We start from the raw sequence: 21,408 nt of genomic DNA on the forward strand, positions 1-21,408 counted from the left end.
CTCAAGCAATCCTCCTACCTCAGCCTCCTGAGTAGCTAGGAATATAGGTGTGTGCCACCACACCCAGCTAATTTCTCTTTCTAAAAATCTAAAATCCCAGTCCAATCATAAGAGAACAGATAAATTCAAATTGAGAGACGCAATACAAAATATCTAATCAGTAGGCTACAAAAGTGTCAAGGTCATGAAAAACAAGGAAAGATGAAGAAAATACCAGGAAAAGGAGAGAAAGGAGACAAATGGAGAAGAAGAAGACAGGACGATCAAGTGCAGCAGAATGCAAAAAGGACATTAGTAGAAAAACTAATGGAAACCAGTTAGAGGCTGCAGTTTATCACATTGCACTTACGTTTAATTTCTTACTTCTGACAAATGTACTGCAGTCATGCGAGATTAACATTAGAAGTAGCTGGGTTAAGCACATGAAGGAACTCTTCATATGATCTTTACGTGCATCCATGAATCTAAAATTATTTCAAAATGTAAAGTTTTTAAAGAGTCAATCTGGCTGGGCGCAGTACCTCACACCTATAATCCCAGCATTTTGGGAGGCCGAGGCAGGTGGATCACCTAAGGTCAGGAGTTCGAGACAAGGCTGGCCAGCATGTCTACTAAAAATACAAAAAATTAGCCAGGTGTGGTGGTGCATACCTGTAAGTCCCACTACTTGGGAGGCTAAGACAGGAGAATCTTTCAACCATGGAGGCAGAGGTTACAGTAAGCGAAGATCATGCCACTGCACTCCAGCCTGGGCAAGAGAGCAAAACTCCATTTAAAAAAAAAAAAAAAAAAAAAAGTCAATCTATCTGTCATCCTTAATAGGACAAACTGCAGATATTCCACATAAATACCATTATGGACTTGTGGATATGACACAGGAATGAGTGTATTAGGATAATTTCTTAGTAATTCTTAGCTTTGACATTTTTAATAAATTTGATGTCCCTGTGGTTGTCATATGGACCAAATATACAAGATAATGCCTTTCTTCTTATGAAAAACTGTTTTTTCATAGTAACCTACTTATACATTATTGTCTTTATATATATATAATGTATCTATACATCACAATGCCATGTATGACTTCTTCAGTGTTCTTTTGAAAAATAATTAAGAAATATAGGTGAAGAGGGATAAAAATGTTTTAATTGTTGAAATAAATTGGTAAATTGAGTAACTTACATTGCAATACTAAGTACATACACAAGTCACTATCAAATTAAGAACTTTCCAGATAGCCCACTAACCATCCAAGTCCTTGAAAACAGTTACTGAATTAACATGATGAGATGCCGTGATGTAGAATGAGCAACCCAGTGGCTATGAAGTATTTGTAGCTGCACGTGCCTTTCACAAAAGAAAATAAAAATGTAATCAATATGTGCCTATGGCATGCCAATTTGAGTTTATTTTTAATATTGCAATGAAATACACTGTTCCTAAAAAGGAAATTCTGACATTTAAATGAAATTTGAAAACCAAATAGTAAAAAACTAAATGAGATAGTCATAGAATCCATTTACCAATTTTACAGCTAAAAATTAACATGAAGTAGAAATAGCGAAAGATAACAGACAAATATATTATTTTAGGTCATTCATTTATAGTGCCTTATCATCTTAAGTTATAAATAGAATAAGGATTTTGTTATATAAAAACTATCAAAAAAGTATCAGTGAAAAGCCATGACCTCCATGGATTGTGCTGAGTGGCCAGGGTGGAAATGTTATCAAAATGCAGTAGCCCTGGCTGGGCAACAACAGCCTCCATGACAGTTCGTTAACTTGTCTTTCGTAGGTGGCCACAGAAAGTTCCATCACCAAGTGTACTGTCTAATCAATTCCCTTCTAGTACCATAACAATATGTACCCAGGGTTTTATGTACACACTTAAGATTTGGGGGAGCGAAAGAGGGAAGGGTGACTGTTTAGAATTTCCTTGGAAATGTCTGTGCGCATTGCAATGTCCCACGGAGCCAAATTCCTTCCAAATTGATGAGCAAGCTACATAGACAACAGAAGAGGAGAAAAGAGTGAGCAAAGGTACAATTTAGGTAAAAAAATATATTAGTCTTAAGCCTACAAGTTATTTACTGACTTTCTTTTAAGTAAAGCACATTTAATATTCACCCAATATTAATTTAAGACTTATGTGGCCACTATAGAGGTAAGCACTGATGATAATTATATAAAGAGGCAAAGATGGGTAAGAAAAGAGACTTGCAAACTTTAAAATATATCTTGATAACCAATGCCCAAACCTAGCTGCATGTATGTTAACATCATCCAAACTAAAAAGAGAGACTGTTTGGCCACAATTCTATCCCTTCCCTACTTGGTCCAAACCTCCTGGGAGAGCCTAGCCCTCCACATTACATGGCACTCCCCCAGGAGATTCTGATGCAGTCAGTTCATCCATTGTCATCTGAGAACTATCACTTAAGCCCCTCTGTGCTGGAAGTACTCTGCACATCTAAGTGGGCATAACTTTCACCATAGGGTCATCTGCAGAAGAAACTACACATTTGCATCCTGACATAAGTAATTTTAAGGGATTCTGAAATCATTCCTCAATTTGTTTCAAAATCAACAAAACCAAACCAGCTTTGAACTTTGGTCATTGCATGAATTTAGTTCAAAGAGAGTCTACGTGTTAGGTAAAAAACAAGCAACAATGAAAGTGTCTCCAATCCTTTCCATGAGACATCTCTTTCCTAAAGAATAGTCTTCACATCAGGATTTCTGCCCAAGAACTAAAGTCTAGAAAGCCATGAGTTCAGACATGTCACAGATAAGCACCACCATGGATGCACAGCATCTACGGAAAATGCACAGCCTATCAACTTAGAAAACTTTTCAGATAATTCAAAGGAGGCTCCAGAAAGACCAGTATCAAACGGATTGTTCAGAGAGAGACTTAAACACTGCATGTTCTCACTCATAAGTGGGAGCTGAACAGTGAGAACACAAGGACACAAGGAGGGGAACATCACACACTAGGGCCTACCGGGGGTTGGGGGAAGGGGAGGGAGAGCATTAGGACAAATATCTAATGCATGTGGGGCTTAAAACCTAGGTGACAGGTTGACAGATGCAGTAAACCACCATGATGCATGTATACCTATGTAACAAACCTGCACATTCAGCACATGTATCCCAGAACTTAAAGTAAAATTAAAAAACAAATAATAAAAAATACATAAATAAATAAAATGTAAGGGTAATAGGAAAAAAATAGAGAGTTAAAGAATGGGGAAAACAGCTAAAGCAGCACACTCAAAGTCAAAAAAAAAGTGATGAACCTCACTGTTCTAAGAATGAAAGGCCAACACGGCTACCACTGTCCATCGTGACAGATGAAGACTACACTCATTTTACAAACCAGCAGAGTTCCACACGGCATTTCTCAAAATCAAAGTCCTCTCATAAAGGTTTTCATTACAAGCATTAAAAACCTAGGAAACTGCCTTGAAAATGGACTCACTATAGCAACTATTACTGGGTGGTACAGCATTAATTCTACACTTATTTTTTCCTCCTGTGTTTGCATTCTTGGGATTTATCCTCGTATTTCTGACCATAAATAATTTTAACTCATTTCACATGTTTTGGTTATTCATGATCACTTGGGCAGTATAAGAAAATGTAGCTTCTGAATATTGGCTACCTCTATGGAGCATATACTTCCTGGGATATAGTAACTAAAAGCTCTGTAAGCTGCCGTTTTGTAAGGTATGGAGTTTGGTATTTAGGGAATAGGCCTTATTTAGCAATTCAAATTTTATGGAGATGAATGATCAAAGTAAAACAATGTAGTAAAACAATGTTTGGATGCAACGCAGAATAAAAGAATATAAGAAATTTTTTTAAAAAGAATGGGGAAAATTGAAAAGAGGGATAGCAATAAAATAAAATATATTCATAACCACGAACAGTAAGAAATGTTTTAGCTAGCTGCCTAAAGTTAGATGGGTTTGCTCACCAGGATTATCGCTAAAGTGTTAGCAGCAAACTTCATATCCACCCACGAGGGCGAGCAATCATTGTGTCTAACACTCCCATGAGAAAACTGATTGAGAGAAGCTGAGGGAAGTTAAGGGACTCATCTTAGGTCTGTGTTGGTAGCAGAGCTACCCAGTCTCTTGATAGCTATCTAGACAGCACCTCTTTCCACTCTACTCCTATGCTTTTTGAAATGCATTCTGTTTCCAGGAGGGTAAACGACAGTATATTCTTGGTTTTGACTCACCTTTTCCATTTGATACAAATAATAGAAGTACTTCTGCACAGGAGAAAACTATTAGGGAACCCAGAAAACTATATGGAGGGCTAGAGCTATGTTAAAAATACTAGAAATAGAACATCTCCAGTGACTTCTCAAAAAGAAATCGAACACTGTGTTTGTGGGTACTACGGGATAAACCTCCATAATGCTGCCTTGAGAAAATCTTCAAAGAAGTAGCTACCCAAAGATTGCTCTAGTTCTTGTCAGGAAGAAATTGGTAACAGTTTCTGTGTCTCCTTTCCCTAGAAGGAAAGCTTGTTTGTCTTTACCTGTGAAATTAGTCTGTAATCCCACCCCATCCCAAACAGAACTCCAGTACTGGCCCTGGGTAAGATGGTTCAGTATCAAATCAGTCATGCTTTTGGTCTGACAATGGTTAGATTCTGGTTATTAAAAAAATTAATAGTATGGTGATGATGATGGTGGTGGTGACAATGATGATGATAGCAGATGCTACCATTTATTTCATATTTAATCGTAACAACAACTCTTCAGTCTAAGTCTTGGTTCCATTTTCAGATAACAAAACTGAGGTCATAAAGGGGAAGGAAACTGCCCAGCTAGTAAATGAGAGCCTGAATTCAAAACCAAGGCTGCCTGACTTCCAGAAAAGAATGGCTCTCTCAGGAAATAGGACATTCCTAATCACTGGAGGCTTCAAAAGAGGTTGGGTGTCATTCAGCAAGACTAAAACGCAATGGGGAGCCCAGCATCGAATGTGTTGTTAGACCCCTGTTGGACCCAGTGAACTAAGATTCTTTGCCTGTATGGAAATGCTGCTCCACGTCTTTTAGAGACCAGTATGCAGGGTAGTTAATACATAAAAGCTATTTTTCTCTTGTCCTTGTTCTTGTTTGCCTTATTATAATTCTAACTCCTAGCTCTTCACCATGTCCATACTGAACGTGTTTTGTAAAACCAATCTGTTAAGTTATTCTCTGATTCTTACTATTCCTTCCTGCATAACTACATCGCTGTTTGGTTAGATTAGAATCAATATTGTCTGGCATTTAATTGATTGATTGCCCATCTCTACTGGAGTTTTGGTACTGACACATGTCCTCTCTGTATATTAACCACCGGCTAGTACCACTTAATATTGATTCTATCTAATTCCCAGTTCTAGCCTCTCTGGTCTCTGTCATTTCTCAAGTCCTAGGCCCTCAAAGATTTTTTACAATGAAAAAGGGTGAGATCGCAATGTTTTAGGTAGACACTTAAGTTGCTCTTACTAAAGTTTTATTTTTAACAAAATGAAATGAAAGAAAGTAGCTGAAAAGAAAATTAATCTAATTATTTACCTCTTTGCAATAAAACACACTCAATTCCATAGGATAAGACCTGTCCTTTAAATTGTAAAGTGCAAGATTTCTTAGAAATATAGAGCAAATATCTACAGTCCATTTATCAACAAGTCTAAATATATAGAATTATTTAGAAAAATATACAGCACCTCTTTATTCTTGAGTCATGAGGTTATTTTCTTCTAATCTTAAAGAGAAAATTAAGAAAAGTTAAATGTTCAGATTATAAAGAGCATATTCTAGTTTTCTATAGAACTGCACACAGTAATGACATATATGTATTTGCTAGTCTAAATCACAAAGTACAGAAAGAGCAATGAGGAACAAATATAGTATGTTAAAAATAATGTAATACAGCCTTGTGTATAAAGTGAATATATTAACAGTCATTTAAAACTATATATCAGACAATACACTGTACAGTGGTTTTGTAAATCAGCATTGTTTACCCTGAGCCTCACTTAAAAATTGACTTGAGCAAGAAGCTATCAGTCAAAAGGTGCCTATTAGTTAAAAGGACTTCATCAGTCCCACTATTGCTAACTATTAAAACTCAGAAAATAGAACCTCATTTCATTAAATTATGCAATCGGCAATTATTTTCCTTTAAACAGCAGATTGCTTATCAGTCAATCACCTTATATTACAGAAATTTACCTTTCTGTTCTATGAAAACTCCATAAACTTACATAAATATTTGCTTGCATTTCCATACCTGATCATCACTGAAATTAACAAAAAAATTAAAAATACGGAGCATAATCACAAACAAAAGCTAAATTTTGCTCTGGAATTCTTCTTAACATGTGGGTGGTCATTTCAACCAATGATTACAATGAATAGATGGTACCTGTACATGGTTCACTGCAGCCAATACACAGATTGAGTCAAGTAAGCCAAAATATAAATTTCATGGTTTTTTCATAAAACATAAAAATAAATAATTAGGGAAAAATCAATAGCACATGATTTCACTTACTTTTCCGAACCGTCTTTGTTTGACTGGACGCCATATTGACAGCTTCAGATGGTAGGCCAACATATACTCCCCCATAGTTTCTTAATAAAAAGAAATCAGACCAATTTCAATGGTGCTATCTATTTACAGGAAGCAACAGAAGCATGAAGTACTCCAAACAATTATATAATTATTAAAATAAGTCATGATTTTTCAAAAGTAGAATTTAGAGTATTATTGCCCTTGGAAATATAATTGGTTTCCCATGTTAAAAAGAAGTTGTTTTTTTTTTTTTAAAAGAAATGTGTATTAAGTTAGAATTTTTAGATATTGTACTTGAAATAAGAAAGAAGAAAATAATTTGGGATGCTATAATTTAGTATAGTACTAAATATCAGTAGAGAGATGTGTCACAGTTAACATTTATCAAGAATTCAGATGGCTCACACCTGTAATCCCAGCACTCTGGGAGGCCAAGGCAGGCGGATCGCCTGAGGTCAGGAGTTTGAGACTGGCCTGGCGAACATTGCGAAACCCCATCTCTACTAAAAAAAAAAAAAAAAGTACGAAAATTAGCCAGGTGTGGTGGCACAAGCCTGTAATCCCAGCTACTCTGGAGGCTCAGGCAGAAGAATTGTTTGAACCCCAAAGAGAGAGGTTACAGCGAGCCGAGATCGTGCCACTGCACTCCAGCCTGGGCAACAGAGCGAGACTCTGCATCAAAAAAATAAAGTCAGAGTGGTCAATATGGTATGATCTTAGGCATTATGGACACACAAAGATATCTTACTAATAGGGAGATATATAATGAGGGTAGAGAGAGCTAGAGAAAAATGAGGGTGGAGTGCAGTGAATCAGAGGAGGAGGAGGAAGGGGAGGCTGAGAGAATGAAGGGAAGCCGTCCATTTAGGAGGAAGAGCACACCCAAAGGTCACAGGATAAAAATTAGCACACGCCACATGCGCAGGACAAAAACCAAGTTTGCTTGTAATGAGCAAAGATGATGAATCCTGGGCAAGTTTTTTTCAGATCACAGGCCCCTACCTGTATCCTCTGTGCCACAGTTTTCCTGGCGGAATCTGCGCTATTGGGAATGTGCTACAGTGTGTGAAATCCATGAGGTATGGCCAAAACCATTCAAACTAAAGCCAGCTGCAACAACAAACATACCTCCTCTTGTCATCTTCTGTTATGGATTCTTCTGTTCTAAAAGGTCAGAAACATTTGCTATGAGACACTTGGTTACATAGCTGGGGACTTCATTTTTGGTTCTAAGAAAAAGGGACTACTGAGTTAAAAGCAATTTGATTTCAAGTGTTTCCATCAGACTTAGGCAGAGGAGCGAAACTACCCATCAAGTGTTTCTGTGACGATATTCTGCCTTCACCTCAATCGTTCATACATTAAAACTTGATAATTTTCTACAAACCAAAATGTGCAAATCCAGCAAATGCCAAAATGCACAACTGCCAAAGGAAATGGAAAACTGAGGGCAGCTGAAATTGGAAAGAAGCCGGAGTTCTCGTCTTGTATATGCCACCCACTCCCTGTCTGACAGACAGGCTGTGGGTGAGCTGCCACCCTGTGTTTCTTTCATTTGTAAAATAAGCTGGTTGACCGGATGACCCCTCAGGTCTCTTTCAATCCTAATACATGATTTTAGATCTCTTATGCCAGTTCAGTGGCACAACTATAGGTACAGAAAGAGTTCTTCAGTGCAAAAACAGTTAATGCCTATTTGATTTCTTTTGATCTAAAAACATGAGCCATTTCATACACGATCTATGCAAAGAGAGGGAGAAATGTTTATAAGGACACTTTTAGAGGGGATCACTACTTAAAATGCACAGATTCTTTCCTTGAATTAAGAGGAGTTCAGGCCAGGCCCAGTGGCTCAAGCCTGTAATCCCAACACTTAGGGAGGCCAAGGCGGGCAGATCAACTGAGGTCAGGAGTTCGAGACCAGCATGGTCAACATGGTGAAACCCTGTCTCTATTAAAAATACAAAAATTAGCAGGGGCCTGGTGGTGCATCCCTGTAGTCCCAGCTACTCAGGTTGAGGCAAGAGAATCACTTGTACGCAGGAGGCGGAGGTTGCAGTGAGCCGAGATCATGACATTACATTCCAGCCTGAGCAACAGACAGATACTTGGTCTCAAATCAAAAAAAAAAAAAAAAAGAAAAAAGAGAAGTCCATATTCTACAAGAATTTTCTGACATATTTCTAGGAGAATCAGGATGCTTTCCTTGAAGCGCTAGTTGGCATACATTAGTTGCTTTTCTGAAAGGAAAAAAAAATTCAACGAGATTCTAATGTATCCAATGTGTCTGGTTAAACTCAACTTGTAAGCTAAGGGGCTTCAGTTGAGAAGAAAGCAGACTGGAAACATCTAAACATCATTGACTCTTCTGATTCAGAGATGGTCTAACTATGATTTTATCCACTTAAAAGTTGTCAGTATTTCAAATGTGACTATACATGTGCATGAGATTTTTGCTTTGTTGCAACAGCCAGTAAGTCCAAGTCTATGAAGAAGGAAAGTGTAGATTTGACAATTATCTGGCAAACGCTGGCCATGAACAGCTAATACTGGAAGAGAGTGCAAAATCCATGTTGAGACCTAATTTAGCCAGACTGAGCATATAACCTAAATTCACCAGATAGTTATCAGCTTCATTTACCTCTTGTTAATGCTGGATCGTTTTTTAATTCAAAAGTGTCAAAGTCATACTAATGGTGTTATGCTTATTGATTGGTGTAAGAAAGTGTTGTTCACTAGTTTTAATTAAAATGGATTTATAATCTTTTCATATAGATAATGGAGAAATGATTATGACAAACTTGTTCCAGATTATCAGAACTGTTTACTTTGGTCCTGAGCGATTAACTTTATTATGAAATCACTTGAACCTGTATGTAACTGGTAGCTTATGACACACATTTCCTGCCATGACTGTTCTTTTCACATCCATTTACATATCTGTTTATTTTCTTTCTCCTTTTGCCTAACTGTGCTGAAGGATATATTCAAAGTTTTAAAATATATTTTCACTTTCCCAAATGTAAGAAAATAGTCATTTACTTTCTCCTATTAATTATTCAATTATCTTGAAACTCAATCTATGTTCTCCATCATAAAATTAATCAACAACCTTACAAATACAACTGGCACTAAATGATAATGTAGTTGCTATATTTATTGGATAAATTAAGCTTCGGATATAATGCCAAATCTTAAAAAAAAACACCTATAAAGCCTTATAAGATGTCCACACTTCTAAACCTTCTAATACGTTGTAAAGCCTGCCTTTGTATACACACTCCCATGTTTAAGACTGTCACTCTGGCCAGGTGCGGTGGCTCATGCCTGTAATCTCAGCACTTTGAGAGGCCGAGGCGGACGGATCACAGGGGCCAGAGATTGAGACCATCCTGGCACTCTGTTGCTCACCAAGGACATGATTATTTTCTTTTCTGGTTACTACAGCTCCAGTTGTAAGACAGTGACTACTGCATGGCCTGCAACTATGTTTGCTGATGGACTGCAAAATTTGTCCCCCAAACTAGAGAAAGAAATGGGGAGGAAGAACAGAACACAGAGCCACACCCCCCCACCAGCCTTGTGAGAATAGCAGCCGCTGATAGGGCCCAGGAGGTCCTTGGAAGGAGGCAGCATGGCCCTAGGGTCTGCAGTCCTAATGCAGATCAGTAAGAGCAAGGAATGAGATGACTTCACCCTCTAGAATCTTCCCTTAGACAGTAGGGCCTGGAGATTGAATTATTCTGTGCTGGAGATAAACAAAGTGAAGATGAGGGCAATTCACAGTGGATGAAACTAGAAAAGAGGTCAAACTGTCCTGCTGCACTTGATCACACTCTTCGGGAGTTAATTGGTCCAAATCTCTCTACGAACTCAGTTTACCCGTAATCTTGGTCCCTTAGAAAAGGAGCAAGTGGACATACAGCAACCAGAATAAATCTCTCATAGTATAATAGTAATTTTTATTTTTTATTTTTTATTTTTTTTGAGAAGGAGTCTGGCTCTGTCACCCTGGCTGGAATGCAGTGGCACAATCTCACTTCACTGCAACCTCCACCTCCTGGGTTCAAGCAATTCTCCTACCTCAGCCTCCCAGGCAGCTGGGACTACAGGCACACACCACCACGCCTGGCCAACTTTTGTATTTTTAGTAGAGACAGGGTCTCACCATGTTGGCCAGGCTGGTCTTGAACTCCTGACCCCAAGTGATCTGCCCACCTCAGCCTCCCAAAGTGCTGGGATTATGGGCATGAGCAACTGAGCCCAGCTAGTAGTAATCCACTTCTAAATAATAGTCTCCTGAGGCAGGGGGCATATTCAGGAGGCAATGCTCTGACACCCACAAGCCAAGACACTAAAAACTAGAAAATGGTGGAGAAGCGACTTGGGGACAACAAGAGTATCCCTTAATCTACTACAAATGGGGAAGAAACCTGGAGAATAAAGCTTATACCAAGAGAGTCAAAATGCAGAGTTAGAAGAGATAAGGGATCAGGTGCCACAAAACCAAATCATCTAAAAAGAAAAAGTAACAGGTGAATTCTGCCAGTTTCTGGCCCACCTCTTCTGCCTTGGCCCCAAGAATTGAGGCTTATCAGGACTTTTCCAATTTCGCAACCATGGAATCAAACGCTGGACCCGATGCAGGGGAATAGAAACTAGCCCAAATTACCAAGGGACAGAGGCTAATCTAGAAACAAGCACGTGGCACATCAAGACAAAACCTGCTCTTGCTAGGGCACCTGTGCTAGACATTAAGTCCGTTAGAGAAGAGAAAGGGGAAGGAAGTCGGGCGCGGTGGCTCACGCCTGTAATCCCAGCACTCTGGGAGACCGAGGCAGGTGGATCACGAGGTCAAGAGATCGAGACCATCCTGGTCAACATGGTGAAACCTCATCTCTACTAAAAATACAAAAAATTAGCTGGGCATGGTGGCACGTGCCTGTAATCCCAGCTACTCAGGAGGCTGAGGCAGGAGAATTGCCTGAACCCAGGAGGCGGAGGTTGCAGTGAGCCGAGATCGCGCCATTGCACTCCAACCTGGGTAAAAAGAGCGAAACTCCGTCTCAAAAAAAAAAAAAAAGAGAGAGAGAGAGAGAAAGGAGAAGGAAGATGCAAGGGAAGGGACAGGAACCAAGAGCTGGGGTTTGGTCGAAACATCATCTGCTTTACAGCTGTGCCCAGAGCCAATCTTAGAAGGAAGACTGATTTCTGGAGTCCAAAGAGTGCTGAAGGAAGCCAGTGCTAAAGTATTTACATTAATTTTACTGAGCAGTGTTCCATTTTCTCATTTTACACAAGCCACTACTTTAAAGAATAAACTTGCATGATAAGCTCATTTTTCCAGAGTAAGTACGACTGAAAACCTATCGATAAGTTGCTTTCTCTGGTATCAAGACAATGTTTTATTTCTCATCATATACATGATTGAAAACTGTGGAAAGTAACGCAAAATTTGAAAAGATGTAAGAGTGAAATATTTTTAAATCATAACCTCAAATACCATCTTAGAAAAACCTTCTATTTATTTATTTATTTATTTTTAATTATTGTTTTGGTTTTTTCTAAGACAAGGTCTTGCTCTGTCACCTAGGCTGGACAGCAGTGGCACAATTATAGCTCACTGCAGCCTCTACCTCTCGGGCTCAAGTGATACTCCCACCTCAGTCTCCCTAGTAGGTGAGACCACAGGTGCACACCTCTGCACCTGGCTAACATATATTTTTTTGTTTCTGTAGAGATGAAGTCTCACTATGTTGCCTAGACTGGTCTCAAACTCCTGAGGCTCAAGTGATCCTCCCACCTTAGCCTCCTGAGTAGTTGGGACTGCAGGCGCGCGCCACCACGACCAGCTAGAAAACCTCTTAAACTATGAAAACACTCCCTAAGAACCATGGAACATGTATTCACCAATTTGGACCAAGTTTAAAAAATACATTGGGCCCAGTGCAGTGGCTCACATATGGAATCTCAGCACTTTGGGCAGCTGAGGCAGACAGATCTCTTGAGCCCAGGAGCTCAAGATCAGCTGGGTCAACAAAGGGAGACCCTGTCTCTTCAAAAAATATATAAAATAGCCGGGCACAGTGGCTTGCATCTGTAGTCCCAGCTACTCGGGAGGCTGAAATGGGAGGATTGCCTGAGCCTGGGAGGTCGAGGTTACAGTGAGTCATGATCACACCACTGCACTTCAGCCTGGGCAACAGAGCAAGACCCTGTCTCTGTCTCTGTCTCTGTCTCTGTCTCTGTCTCTCTCTCTCTTTCACACACACACACACACACACACACACACACACACACACAGAAAATACATTGGGTATTTAATTAAAATCAGGTCTCCTTTTGTTAACAAAAGATGTAGCTTCTTTTATTAAAGAGCAGGTGATCAAGGAGAAAGAACGAGTCGAGGTTCAAGTCACCCGCTGAGTAGCATAATCTTCTGGCCTAAGGTCACATGCTTACAATGCTCTGACTTGGACTTTCAGTCACAGCATTAATAAAATTGTTTGCAGAAACTGTTATTCAAGTTGAACCCCCGTAACCAATATTCTCCCCACTTTCAACATCGTTTGGGATGGCTGAAAAGATACATCCTCAGTTGATGGTTTGAACATGACTCACTCTTGTAGACTAAGATATTGTTTAGTGATATGTACCTTACCAAAGTTGGCTTGATACTTGGCATGCAAGAAAAAGAAAGAAGAAAAGAAAAAAAAAGCAACTGACCAAAGGCAACCACCTCAACTAAGATTACAGATGGATAGCTTTGGGTTTCCTCTGTCTCAGAGTTTTTATTAATTCTACTTCTAGCCCACTTCCTGCGAACTTGCTAAAACCAGCCAGGTGCTCTTCTTACCCTTCTCAGGGTGAATATGAGTGCTAATCCAGATTCTCTAGGTAGTTATGCACCCTTCTGTTTCATACTAGGGTCACAGACTTTTTCTGAATGAACCGGAGACACCAAATGTCTCTCTAATCATAAAAAGCTCTGCTTTCTTTTAGATCAGGGTTCTGGAAGGTGGGCTGCCTCCATAACTACCATGTGTCTGTGGCTGCTCTTTCGGGCGGGTGGGCTTTTGCCTACCTGGCTTTTTTTAGTTAATGTATTTTGTGCATGCCTATTTAAAACCAAATATCTGTATGGAACAACTAAACCTTACAATCATTTCACATTACTATGATTTACCTTATCAATAACTATCACTTTCATTGAGTGAACCTTATTCAGTTAATATATAAAATATGAATCTATTTTTTCTTCCTCAGTTATATATGGTAGTCAAAATTTTTCATTATATTTGCTTAGTTTCCGGGTTGTATAAAATAACTATCCCAAGTGACCTAAAGATTTTAACAGTGAAATAATGGAACCATGTCATGATCAAGGACAAATACAGATGACAAATATTAGAAAGCAGGCAGCCAACTCATCCTTGCTACAACTTGCCTGAAAATTCAGAAAGTTCTCACTTCCCTTAGCCTTCTAGAACTAACAAAGTTATGTGGCAAAGAAATGACTTTTCTACTTATTCATCAAGAAAAATGTTCTAAATATACAGCTATTCTTATTAGAGCTGAGCTAAAAAGCAAAAAAAAAAAAAAAAAAAAAGACGCCTGTAGTCTTTTCTTTTCCATATTTGCAGTCACTAAAGAGACTAAACTTATTTTGATTCATAAACAGTAAAAATTGAATATGGAAACCCTGGAGACCACGGCTCTCCCGATCTGTTTCTAGTTACCATTCATGACAGCCTTCTGGAGTAGGTTTATTAATTGACTGTGTTTATTTCCATCTACACTACAATTCTCCAAATAAAATATAATTATTTAATTTTCTTTATAACATGTTTTCATGATGGTTCCGGCTTCCTGGGGTGGTTTCGATTCATTCTAGCAAACCCTTAATTACACAATGACTTCTGACTGAATTATGTTTTGCCATTGGCTGTTTTGGCCTATGTTTACTACCATTCATTTCTTCCCAATTTCAAGACTTCTTCGGACAATTTTTTCTATCTTTCTCCCTAGATGAGCCCCTTGGCCATTATTAGTCCCTTTCTTTCTTCCGGAATGTATGACTGGAGAAGATGAGTAATGTTCATTTCAAAGGAATGCTGTCAACATCTCTGTATGGAAGCAAGGGATCAAGAGCTGGACTGCAAATCCCCTGCACTCTCCGGCTCTCCTCCTATTCTCTTCTTAAGGAGCACACAGTGTTTGAAATTATTTCAGTATTGGTTGTAGAAGCATCATTTGACATAAGGCAAGAGTGCTCTCTTCATCTCCTTAAGAAGTTTGCTTTCCCTTGCAGGCATCACTTTTCTCAAAACTTCCAAGAATATGCAGCTTGTTCTCACCTCTCCTAGCTTCTCCTAACAGGAGATGGAGCCAGCATGCTCCGCACCTCCCCACAGAGCTCTCACAGGTGAGGCAATTTCATTTTCACTCAGAACGTCTCCTCTCTGGGGTCTAAACCCGACCATAACTGTCCCCAGTGCTCCAAAGATTTTGACCCTGACCCAAAGTTTTTGTTTCTAAGCACCATTAGCTTGGTCAATTTAAAAATCCATAAAAACCACCCATTTAACCTCTCACCTCATATTTTGCTGACTTCTATCCCAACAACTTCTGTGTGCTCTGATAACATACACCCGTGGGTGCTCTGTGGAGCTTAGTTCTTGGAACTGTTTTACCACATTTTAGAGTAAAAAATCCCACTCCCTAGGGAGAAAAAAAAATCTTCCTTTCGATATTTCCATCGTTCTCAAGAAGCCTGCTTTCTTATTGCATCATCAGCTCCAGTTCATCCATCCCTCCTCATCCTCCCCATCCATCAGCCCCTTGTGTCTCTTCCGTCTCTCCCTAGCATATGTCTTGCAGTCAAGTGTTTCTGCAACATTTGCTGGTCACCACCCATTCCTCTCCATCCCTGGATGAATCATCCATCTGCTTTCTCTCTTCCTGCTCCTATTTTACAGAGTCCTACCTAAGGCAAATCTCATTGTGGCTACCAATATGAATATATGACTTCTAATCACACCAAGGCCCTCAATATGTTCGGTCTTCTGCCATCAAGTATTCATAACAGAGGCCCTGCCAAATTTTTTCAACAACATTTTAAACTAATAATTCTAGCTGTCATTCACCAGGGCAACAAGCATGATGCCAGGTATTTTCCTAGGATATTAAATATACTGTATTTGTAATCTGTTCTTCAAGCAGTTACTTCAGTTCTCTGTGCTCCCCAACTCCACACTTGCAAAATGAAACATCATTATTCTGTCCAACAAATTATCATGGGTATGAAAGGTGATAACGTACAGAAAATACTGGAAGTCGATGTATGGGGCACAGTCCTCAATAAAGATTAGCTACTAATGTAATAATGATCATGATGAAGATAATTACCCTGCACAATTATTATATTATGCCAATTTCACAGAAGTATGCTAAGGACACAATATAACCCACCTAGTAAATGGTGATGGGAATTTTAAACACAGGTCTCTCTGCTTCCAAAATGCAGGCATTTCCAATGCTACTTCAACCCCATCCTCTTCACCCTCAGAAGACAACCCAGCCTCCTGCTACATGGAAGAGAAAAAAGCCCATCAGATACTCTCTCAGGTCTGGATCTCTGAGGAGCAGAGAGGGTGCTGACACGGGTGCATTAGACATGGGAAATTTATAAAGGATCTCAAGAAACTCAACATAAAAGATGCGTCATTTCTTTTTTTCCAAACACAAAAACAAATACAAATCACCAATGGGTTTTATGTTGTTTCATTCTAAAATATTTTTCTCTATATTTGCTACCTTCCGTAATAAATAATAAAATAGCTTTGCTAAGGAAATAATCTCAATAAAATTCATTTTACCTGTTTTAAGTGAAAGAAGTATTTGAATTACATTGTTTACATTGAGTAGCTATGGTTTTTTTTTTTATTTTCAACAGCAAACATTACATTTGCGTCAACTTATTTAATACGGTTTCTTATTTGAAACATATTTGTAATATTCTTATAAATATTACTTAAACTTTAAATCAAGATTTTTTTAAGAACACAAAGATTGGCCTACATAGAAAACATGCCTTCAATTCAATTCCAATTGTTTCTGCTTGCCTAGTTACAACTGCTTCCCCCTTTTCTGGTAATGGCATCCCAATTTTTCTGTAAGGAATCGCCCCTCTCCCACTCTTTGGCCATGTGGTTAATGACACTGATCGGCTCCAGTGGTGAACACATGGCCACAGCCTGGCCAATGAGAATCCCACATTCTCCTGACCCACAGACTGATTCAGAGAGAGGAAGTGACCCCAACTGGCCGGTGAAAGCCCAGCCCTAGAACTTTTGATTAAACTACAGGGAAAAATAAGCTATTTTTTCCATAGGAATTACGAAGCTGATAAGATATAAACTGGTCCTGTTTGTCACCCCTTAGGGAAAGCTGCCTAAGAATGAAGACGAAACTAGAGAAGACAGTTTCTTCTTGTCGTTTGATCACCTGGTTCCAGCTGTGACTGAAGCCAAGTCCCTGGAGCTTTTCCACTACACATGCCAATAAATTCCTTTGTGTTTGTTTGTTTAGGCCAGTTTAAACTGGGTTTCTGCCATTTCCTACCAAAAATATCGCAACGCAGCCTATTTGTGTCAAATAGCTAAGAATCTGCTACACTGAAATAAAAACATGGTTGATGTTTGCAGGTTTGTGAAAGCAGCCAAATGGCATCACCTTGAATTTACTTCTTTTTTTGTTTGTTTTGTTCAGTGTGTTGATTTCAAAGAGAGAGAAAGAGAGGAAAAGAAAGCCTCAATTTCTGTTATGCATGTAGGCTTCTTCTTATGGTGATTAAATCTCTAGACATTGTCAACCATGCTTTCAAGTTTTGAAGGTTAACCTAGCTAGGTTTTGATTTCTCTAGCCTGTTGTAGATCTACTTGCATCAGTATTCTCTCTGTTACCACAGGAAAACCTCCTCCCCAAACCACCATCAGCTTTTCTTACTCTCCTGGTTCCTGCCTTTTAGCCTACAGGAATATAATATCCATGCGTCCTCCATGCCAAAAACAATTAGAAAAAAAAAAAAAAAAGACAAAAGGAAAAACAAACTTCAATACACAAAATCAACCATATTCACCATTGGGCAGGAAAAATAACCAAAAACCCTTGAAGAAAAGTGTAAAATATTCATAATGATTGTCTCTGGTGGTAGAATAGAACTGAATTTTTCTCTTAAAAAATACTTTCCTGTACTTTCCAAATGTCCTTGGTATTCTTTTTTATAACGCAATATATAGTTGAAAATTCGCCTCTTCTTAAAGCCACCAAATATCTCTTCCACTCCTTACTGCCAAACAGCATAAAATGAAAAACCCACATCACTCTCTCCACTTCCTCGCATCTGGCTCACTTCCACTTTGACTTGGTTGTCATTCACACTGCTCAACTGAAACTACAGTCCCCAAGGTGACCAATGTGACTATGATGAAACAAGTGAAGACTTCCCTTCCTCCTTCAGCCCCAGTGACCTCTTTGAACTATTGGCCATCTCTTCCTTTGGCTCAAGTTTGCCTGCAGCATTAACCTTAGAATTTCCTTTCCTTTCCTTCCCCATTCAGTCATTAAACACATCTTACTAATTGTATTTTCTAATGCACCTTGTATGCATCACCTCCTTTCCCTCTGCCATCTGACCGTCTTGCAGCCACACTTCCATTATTCCTCTATGCCTCCACCCTCCCTCATCCCATCTGTCACACAGCTTTGGGAGTTACCGCCCTAAAACTCAAACATAATCATTTAATTCCTCCGCCTTAAAATCTCTATTGGCCCTTGAATGCATTTAAAAAAAAAAAAAAAAAGCACAATTATTGTCCTTGCACCCAAGGCCCTTCACAAGCCAGTCCTGGCCATCTTTCACTTCTGCCCAGACTGTACCACAGGCTCCAGGGGATACCACCTGGCTGGCTGTTCCCAGACCCACTGTCCTCTCGCACTCCCATGCCTTTTTTCATGCTTGTCCTCTGCCCTGGATTGCCATTTTCCCCCTTTTCTGCATGAACTCTCGTTCATCCTTCAATGCCCAGGTCAGCATTAAATTCTGAATATTGTAATAATTAGCAATGATCACACCGTATTTTGGTCCCTAGTAGAGAGTGATCTACTTCAGGACAGATGCATCATTTTATTTGTTATTATATACTGACTTCTCAGCTATAGAAAATAGCAAATAAATAGGTAAAAAAGAGGAGGAGTAAAAATTGCAGACCTTTCCTAGAAAAATTGATTTTTTAAAATATATAGCAAGGGAGTAATTAAAGTATTTCTGGCTTCCAAAAATAACTATCATTTTCCTACAAAGACTTTTCTGTGGTCTGTATAATACTGTGGCTGCCCTATTCAAAGTTCTTGACTCTCAGTACTTATTATATTACTTTGGCCAATTCTGGTTTGGCATCAGTCTGTTTAGATTTTTTTTTTTTTAAATTTAATGTGCATAATAAAAAATTTAAGTCATCTTAATTTCTTAGCTTGTCATTCAATCATGGTATCACCTAATATAATAGTCAAGACTTATAAATCTATAGCTTCCATTAAAAAAAAATTGAATGTGTTTGAATATACTTTTTGTCTAAGGAAAAGTAATACTATAATATTTCTTAACTTTTTCCGGTTAAATTTACTCCATTTATTTTTAAAAGGTCATATATTTCATAAAATTACTTTATTTTAAAATTATAGGACACAGAATGAGGTATAGTCATAGAAAACCTAAATCTGAAGAATTCAGAATTTAAAAGAGTGAAATAATTAAGTACTTAAATGGCATCTGACATCCTGGAACAATTAATTCTGCTGACAAAATCATCACTAAATTTCATTAGAAAAAGAAAGATGTCATGAAATCACTCTGTCCTTGAAGAGAAATGATGGAATCGATTCAACAACTATTTTTTCACCACAAACTATGATCAAAGCATGATATGAATAAATCTAGAGCACTATAAAATGAGTAAGACATTTCCCCATTCTTAATCCCCAAGGAAGACAAGACAAGAACGTGAAGAACTACAATATAAACCCAACATGATGCAACACAGAAAGGTCCAAAATGCTGTCAAGGTTCTGAGGAAGACACACTACGCAGCTGAGAGATCCAGGAAATACTTCTCACGAAGGATGACACACAAGCCCTACAGAACAGATGGCATTTCTATAAACAGAAAGGGAAAGGGCCATTCCAGGCAGTGAGCATGGCAAAACACAAGGACAGGAGCAGGCAACATGAGGTAGCAGGGGCCCCGTGAGAACAGTGGCCTGGAGCAGCTCTGCTCCGCCCTCCCGGTCCTGGGCCCTGCTCACTCCTCACTGCAGCATCTCCTCCCATGTCATGCAAGCCAGTCGGTTTGAGGCTAAAACATAAATGCTCTTCTTATTCCTAATAAATCCTGGGTTCAGTCCAGTAGACAATGGGTAATAATTGAAAGGTTTTGAGCAGAGGTCCTACACCAGTGCAGGGCAGTGCTTGAGGAAAATTAATCTGGCAACACATATAGAAATGGAAGGGAGCTACTGAAGGAGAGACCAAAGTACTGCAATAACAGGAATAAGGTCAGAGTACACAACTCATTGTTGCTAAATGTTTGGGTAATACGCTACAACACTGTAACCAGGAGTTAGAAGCAATTGATTACCACTTCCTTTGTATCTAAAGTCCTGATTTTTAAAATGCATATTTAATTCCCAGAAAGCTCTACGACCCCATTCTCTTCTTCTCTAAATTTTTTGTAATAAGAAATAAGAAAGTCTGACTCTTTTTTTTTTTTTTTTTTTTTTTTTTTTGAGACAGAGTCTGGCTCTGTCACCCAGGCTGGAGTGCAGTGGTGCGATCTCAGCTCACTGCAACCTCCACCTTCCGGGTTCAAGCAATTCTCCTGTCTCAGCCTTCCAGCTAGCTGGGATTACAGGCGCCCACCATCACACCTGGCTAATTTTTTTTATTTTCAGTAGAGACAGGGTTTTACTATGCTGGCCAGGCTGGTCTTGAACTCTTGACCTCAAGTAATCCACCCTCCTTAGCCTCCCAAAATGCTGGGATTACAGGCGCGAGCCACCAGGCCTGGCCCTATCTTTGATATTTGACCATTGACAGCTTTCGAGCCCCATCACTCCCCTTTTGCCACACATCTGTATAAGCCAATAAGAAAGGAGGGTCACTCCTTCCCTGTGCCAGCAGGAAAATCAAACCTCTGCCCATTTATAACTAGCCTCACTGCAGCCCACTCTCCAGCCAAAATCACTCACATCCTTTCCTTCACTCAAGCTGAACAGACCCATCTGGATGGCTGCCCTGCTCTCCCCAGAAAGGCTCATGTAAGTAATACATCTTTTCACACCCTCCTAGGGTATGGTGAATCAGTCTTGACATCCAACCCAGTTTTGGGTGGGAGAGTTGATCCCATCCTCCACTGGCTAACCACAAACACTCTTAAAAGAGTGAACTGCTGCAATGTATGTCCTTGAGATAGCTAGACTGGAGGAAGGAGGATGCAGAGAGAAGGGGCACGGAAATACTGAATGCTCCTGAGCTCCAGAACCCTCCACAGGGAAATGCCCATTATTAAATGTCCTATGCTCTAAAGATAGCTCAATGTGACTGTGTTGAATAGCCCTATATATTCACTCGAATATCTAGTTATCAACTTTAAAACAACTCAATGTGCACTGGGTAACTGCTTGGCCCCAGCCTTTTCTCCCCAGCTAACTCTAAAACACTGCATAGTCATAGAATCTACGTGCTTAATTCTCCTATAACCA

General features: G+C 39.2%; 1 protein-coding gene across 1 annotated transcript in view; it reads right to left on the minus strand.

Moving 5' to 3' along the window:
- Positions 1–1,124: 1,124 nt before the first annotated feature.
- C7H12orf75 (chromosome 7 C12orf75 homolog) overlaps positions 1,125–21,408 on the minus strand; it is a 38,593-nt gene continuing 18,309 nt past the window's right edge. The window contains exons 3-6 of the mRNA XM_039471923.2: positions 7,717–7,752; positions 6,568–6,647; positions 5,738–5,775; positions 1,125–2,003 (exon numbers count right to left, since the gene is read on the minus strand). Coding sequence (XP_039327857.1) covers positions 5,771–5,775; positions 6,568–6,647; positions 7,717–7,752 — 121 coding nt within the window. The 3' untranslated portion in view covers positions 1,125–2,003; positions 5,738–5,770. The remainder of the gene's footprint in view (positions 2,004–5,737; positions 5,776–6,567; positions 6,648–7,716; positions 7,753–21,408) is intronic.

The sequence above is a fragment of the Saimiri boliviensis genome, chromosome 7 (assembly GCF_048565385.1).
Source record: "Saimiri boliviensis isolate mSaiBol1 chromosome 7, mSaiBol1.pri, whole genome shotgun sequence".
NCBI lineage: Eukaryota > Metazoa > Chordata > Mammalia > Primates > Cebidae > Saimiri > Saimiri boliviensis.